The sequence below is a fragment of the Monopterus albus genome, unplaced genomic scaffold (genome assembly GCF_001952655.1).
Source record: "Monopterus albus unplaced genomic scaffold, M_albus_1.0 scaffold418.1, whole genome shotgun sequence".
In the NCBI taxonomy this organism is placed as follows: domain Eukaryota; kingdom Metazoa; phylum Chordata; class Actinopteri; order Synbranchiformes; family Synbranchidae; genus Monopterus; species Monopterus albus.
Window position 1 is genome coordinate 145,804 of NW_018128298.1, and position 6,547 is coordinate 152,350.

At 45.4% G+C, this 6,547-nt stretch overlaps 1 protein-coding gene across 1 annotated transcript in view; it reads right to left on the bottom strand.

The window, feature by feature from the left end:
- Positions 1-6: 6 nt before the first annotated feature.
- LOC109951905 (F-box/WD repeat-containing protein 7-like) overlaps positions 7-6,547 on the bottom strand; it is an 18,561-nt gene continuing 12,020 nt past the window's right edge. Inside the window, exons 8-13 of the mRNA XM_020586663.1 lie at positions 6,081-6,251; positions 5,294-5,519; positions 4,940-5,006; positions 2,743-2,886; positions 1,459-1,608; positions 7-566 (exon numbers count right to left, since the gene is read on the bottom strand). Coding sequence (XP_020442319.1) covers positions 433-566; positions 1,459-1,608; positions 2,743-2,886; positions 4,940-5,006; positions 5,294-5,519; positions 6,081-6,251 — 892 coding nt within the window. The 3' untranslated portion in view covers positions 7-432. The remainder of the gene's footprint in view (positions 567-1,458; positions 1,609-2,742; positions 2,887-4,939; positions 5,007-5,293; positions 5,520-6,080; positions 6,252-6,547) is intronic.

Sequence of the window (6,547 nt, forward strand, 5' to 3'; positions counted from 1 at the left end):
TCAGCAGCAATAAAAGTTAATGTCTTCGACCTCCATTCAACCATCGTCACTTAAACCTCTGTCCATCTATAAACTGTTCTCTTTTAAAATGCGTCCAAACCTCTTCCCTCAGTCAGTTTCAGTTGAGATACATCCGTCTGTCGAACATTCACTCGTGGTAGAAATGATTTTGTCCGTCGGAGCATCAAACATTCGTCACCACAGCTCCCAGCAGGCCGAGGTCGTCGTAGTGGGTTATCCAGCTGTTTTTATCTCGTCCTTAAAGTTTTTCCTCAACCTGTTTTTATCAGTCAGCCACACTGGGTTTCCAGGCTGTAATGGATATTTTGTCCACCTGTCTTTGCCAGCCAATCAGATCCATTCATTCATTCATACCTGATGGAAAGGCTGGATCCAGACGTGACTTTGGTCAAAACACAACCTTGTTCCTCCTCAGTCCGTCTCTTTTTTCTTGTCATCCACGTCAAAATCCAGCACCAGCAGTTTGGTCTCCTCCGTCCCGTTCCGGCTGCCGGCGGCGCCCACCAGCCGAGTCTCGGACGCTCTGATTCGCCATACCACACCACCTGTTGGGGAGGAAAGACGTGGCATCAGGTGACAGCAGGTGAGTGTACAGTGGGGTGGAAAACCTGCAAAAGTTTTGTTTACTTCTGAAACAAATGTTAATGCTCAATAACTGTGGTGGGGGGGCGGCCCGTAGCCGAGTGGTTACGGCACGCACCATATACTAGGCTGTTCACTGCGTGCATGACATTGACAGATGGAGTCTGACCACTGACATTTGTTTCCTGTCCACCTCTCAACAATTTACTGTCTTTAAAGGTTAAAAGCCCCAAAAATAAAACTAACACAATAAATACATGTGGTGGGAGCAGAGGTCGAGCACCTATGTCAGAGCTCCATGACCCCATTTAACCCAGTCTTTGTAGCCCGCTAAGAGCCCTTCTGTTGTCGCTTTGGGGTTTCTCAGCATGTTTCCAAACAGATTTTCAGTGATGTTTAAATCAGGAGACTGATGTTAGCTTGACTTGGAATTAAAATACTCAGTGTTGGGGATTGTACCGTTTCTTTGACGGGGACAAAGCACAATTCATTTACTGTATTGGATGTAACCAAATCCATCTGTAGTCCCTGCATGGGGGCCACCAGGGACGCACCAGCTACAGAACTAACAGGTAACAGGTGTAATTAAAGCACACAACAATAAGGAAACACAGAAGGACCATCAGTACTCACCTGATGTCAGTTTACATGAAGGATTACTTATTGTGACACATGCAATTCAACACGTTTGTAACTATTGTAAAATAACTTTTCATCTGTGAAATCTAAAACCAACATCTGGTGTTTTCTCCTGTCTGGACCGGTCAGAGCCCGGCACAGAGACACATCTGACGAGCCAGATGTGGCGTCTTTGTCTACATGTCCATGGGTGTAATGCTGGTGTGGGCTGCTGACCTGATCCCCGGCTCTGCAGCGCCACCACGTCCCTCAGCCAGGCTCCAGTCCTCAGGTCCCACAGTTTGACCGTCCCGTCGTCGGAGCTCGACAGGATCAGACCTCTGCAGAACTGCAGGCACGTCACCGCTGACTGGTGCTTGTTGGGACCTGAAACACACATCATCATCATCATCACCACATAACCTGTTTACCCCTCGTCTCCTCTCCATGCTCTCTCTCTGTACACTCGCTGTCTGGTTTGATTTTTCCTCAGTTTCTATTCACCTTCACGGTTTCTTCTTCCCTTCTTTCCTCACTTTTATTTAATTAGTTTGTTTATTTTACAGGAACGCTGTCACACACACAGAGAAGTGAAACCGCATGTAGGGTGTGTGAAACTGATCTGTAACTCCAGTCTGAGGTTAGGCTTTAAAATCATCAAACATCCAAACAATCACCCCAGTAAAGAAAAACAGGACAAACTAAACTGACACTCCTGTTTACATATGTCCACGTGCAGACACACTGAATGCAATCAGAATCCATGTGACCCTAATGGTACAACTTTAACAAGTGAATCCAAAACACTACTGTTTGTTCCTTCACCCCTCTGTTCCCGTGTTTCCCCTCTTTCTGCCAGAGGACTGCAGGCTGTTTCAGTGCTGAGTCGGCACCAAGATGGAGGTCGTCATGCACACACGGACAGTGACTCTCGCCTTCATACTGTTGTCACCACACGAGGGGTGAGCAGGGGTTTGACCACCACTAATTACCAACCAGCTCTATTATCCTCAGTGTTCAAAGAATCAGACCATATAGAACATAACGTACAATGAAACGTTAAGACGACGTGACAGGCAGAACAAACCGGTCAACGGTTTCTAGGTAGGCAACCTTTCCCCTGGTTTGTAATATTCATGTACTGCACAGCCTTTATTTGATGACCTTAGCTAGCCAGTTGGATGGCGAGCGAAGCTGTATAAAGTTAACTGGCACCCTATGAAACAGCAGCTCATATCCCATCTTACATGTATGAGACACAAGTACCTTCTCTACCCAGGTGTTCTGTCCAGATGTGACCACGATGTAGGAGTGAGTGTGGAAGGAAGAGAAATCAAAGCGGTGCAACAGAGAAAGGAAGGTCAAATGGAGAAGGTGGAAAAAAGAGGAAATGTAGGTAGACTAAAGTAAAAACGGCTCAGGTGGAGGTGGTTTCAGTTACAGGGCCGATCACACTCAAGAACAGCTCCAACAGTAACTGACTCATCCTCTCGGGGGATGCTAGTGTTGTCTCTGTCTCACCTTGCAGGGTATGGAGACACTGTCCCGTCCGGATGTCCCACACTCGGACCGTGGAGTCGGCGTTCCCGGACACCAGGATGTTGTCACGTAGCTCCATGCCGCTGGTCAGCGACTGGTGGCCGGTCAACGTGTGGACACACCCACCTGAACAGGAAACAGCCAGTGTCAGAGCAGGCTGTGCTATTTCTAACCAACAGGTTTTAATATCTGAACTGATTCAGGTTGATTGTTAAGCCAATTTAAAGCCACAATGTGCAGACTTTGTGTGTCTGTAACGTTAAATTACATAAATTATACTTTTCACAGTCACAGCAAGTCAGAGATTTAAAGGGTTTAAATTAGTGCTGGGCAACGATTAAAATCCTTAATCGCGTTAACTGCATGATTTGTCTGAGTTAACTGTGATTAACTGCATTGATATGAGCAGTATTCAATAATGAATTCAAGTAGTGTATTGTGCACTTGTATTATACAAGTACTACTATATGAACAAAAGTGCAATAACATTTGGTTTGCAAACACTTTAAACAAATAAGGTGCTTTTTAACAGAAGCATTCCCTTTACACAGTAGCAGAAAATCTCAAACAATGTAATCAAGCTCATATCACATCAATCAAGGCTCATACGTGCCATCATTCATTGCGATCCTAATAATGTTCCTCAGACCAACATCTTCCACAATACTAATCAGCCTGCAGTTTGTAGCTATCCACTTAGCTATAGCATTTGTTAGCTTGTCTGGCTTTTGTTTATCTATAACTTCTCCCTCACGCTACATCAGGGGGTCTGCCAAACCCTCCCTCCGCTATTTGTTTGGGCGGGTGATTTGCTGGCATCAACGGTCTGTATTGCATTTAAGTGATACTTCTGACTCGAAGTACTCTGGTGATGACAAAATTCAGCTTTGCACTGGATACACATGACTTTGGTTCTATCAGATTGGAACTTTGGTTCTAAGAGATTTAAATTGAAAAAGTCCACATAAGAGTCCTTTACCTTTCTCAATGTTGCCAACTCCTCAGTAAGGAAAGTAGCTATTGGCTGTCCTAAAGTCGCTAGAAGTCTCTAAATGACGTCATCGCCTAATTTGCATAATAATTTATTTGCATGTAATTGTAATGGACGCTGTAGGGGAGAGGAATGACGTCATGGGAGACACAAAAAGTGAGTAAAAACACCCTAAATATGTTTAGTACTACAAACGAACTTTATTCTGTTGATTCTTGGTTTGCTTGTTTTTTATTACATAAGTCAATTTTGTCCTGTATTGGTAAATGTTAGAATATCAAATTTAATCAATTCACCCGCTTCCTTTATCCGGCTCAGCGGCGGCTTTGCGCTTGCGCGATTCATTAGCAGTCTGGACGCGGGGCGGTGTGGGTCTCCTCTGACTGCAGCTGGAACTGCTGCGTCAGGCTACTGTGGGAGCTTTGGGACGGGGGAGGGGCTCACAGCAGCACCTGCTGCTCATTGGGGACAGTAAACGCAGAGTGATACGTGCTTTCACGTCAGCCTCCAAAACACCAGAAAAAGTCGCTAAATTTGTCGCTAGTCGCTTTTGACAAAAAAGTCGCCAAGAGGACTTGGTAAGTCGCCAGATTTAGCGAGAAAGTCGCCCAGTTGGACCAGTTCAACTGAGCGCTGCAGGGTCTTAGACCCGCCTCAAATGCTCTTATTGGTTGAGACGCGTCATGACGCCCATCTCAATCCAGTACTGATCAACACCCCGTCCCTCCTGTGACCCATGGTTTGTCAGTATGTGTACTCAGAGCCAGTGAGCAACGGACTTTCAAAATAATAATAATAAAAATAAACTGCGTTAATGCACGATAAAATAATTTTTGGCATTAATGAAGTATTGCGTTAATGCGAAAATAACGCGTTACCTTGCCCAGCCCTAATATTTATAAATAGGTTGTCTCTTTTTTCCATAGTTTAAATAAAACAAATGAAATCTGGTTCTGTTGTAATTTGAAATATGTTTGTAATAAATAAATGAAATAAATAAGGAATGAATCTATTTTTGTGCTACTGCACAGATTTACATAATATCATTCAACAAAAATTCTATTTATTCTCACTCTGATATAAACAGGGTGGACAAAATATTAGAAACGTCTTCCATGACAAAACCACCTTTAACAGTTTAAAGATGTTAAATAAAATGAATTTATGGAGACTGATCGGTGTCTGTACCTGTCTCAGCGTCCCAGACTCTGATTGAAGTGTCCAACGAGCCGCTCACCACGAAGGCGCCATCAAACTGCAAATCGGGAGCAAAAGGTAAAAATCTGCATTTTGCATTATTCAGTAAATGTCAGAACAAACTGCTGATGAGAAACATCCTCAACAAGGTCAGGAGGCAAATAAAACCCCACGACATGGTATCTTCTTTAATGCAATGAATTTCTGTTGTGACAAATTATTGTAAAATAAACAAAAAAGATTTTGTTTTGCTGCAGGACGGGTCGATTAGACTTGGTTTGATCTTAGTGTTCCTAATAAACTGACCACTGAGTGTATGTATGAACCCTGTTCGTGTGTGTTTACCTGCAGCGAGTACACTCTGTTGGTGTGTCCCTGCAGCGTGTGCAGGCACACCTCCGTCTCGGGATCCCACACCTTCACCATGTAGTCATAGCCGCCTGACACCACACGGCGCCCGTCGTATTGAACACAGCGCACCGCCGCCACGTGGCCCGTCAGCACGTGCTCACAGCGGCCGGTCGTCACATCCCACACCCGCAGCGTGGTGTCACGAGAACCGGATACCACCCTGAGAGTGAGAGAGAGAGGCATTACATCCCTGCACCGTCAGCCAATCAGGTCAGATCAACTCTGCGCCCGTCACATGAAGCTGTCGTGTGTGTGTGTGTGTGTGTGTGTTGTCATGCTGTGTTCACCCTGTTTCATTATGTCCGTTTGTATTTGCCATGTAAATGTATGTGTGAGTTTACTATGTAAATGGGTGTGTACAAAGCATGTGTGTCCATGTGTTCAGTGAGTCTGTGTTTGTGTCGATGTGCAGACTGTGTGTGTCTGGTCCACAGGTGTGTTCATGTGTGAGTGAATTTATTCTTTTTGCCCTGTTCTAGTGTGTTTGTGTGCTTATGTGTAGTATGGATGTGTCTGAATAAACCACTGCTTATTAGTTATGCTGGTTACCATGGAGACAGGTAGTGGGCAGAGAACATGAGTGTATAAATTGTGTGTGTGTAAGCTGTTGTGTTTGTCATGGAGATTAATGCAGCAGAATGTTAGGTGTTCAGGAACTCTGTGTGTGTGTGTGTGTGTGTGTGTGAGTGTGTGAGAGAGAGAGAGAGTGAGAGATTGTTACCGGTTGCCGTGGAGATGCATGCAGCGCACAGTGGAGGTGTGCCCATACAGCGTGTGGACACACTCTCCGCTCTCGGCGTCCCACACACGAAGCGTCCTGTCAGTGGAGCCGCTGATCACCGTGGCAACCGCCATCTGACTGCACCAAACCCCGCCAGTCTGACCGCAGACACTGGGAGAGACATTTGTAACAGGTGTTTAGTGAACCTGTGGTCATTCAGTTTGAAACTAGTCGGACTCAGCACTGACCCGTAGTGGAGCCCATCCAGCTGCACCAGCTGTTTGTCAATTTGAACTTAGCTTGGTCGCACCAGCCGACCAGCTCTTACATAGAGATCAGCTGTTAACACAAGACCGTAAAACTGGACGAGGCTTCACAACTTCCTTACACTTGTAATAATTAAGCCAAAACCTCGAAGGGGGGGGTTAAGGGCCGTGCGGTAGCTGGACGACCGGAAGAGGAGCGTG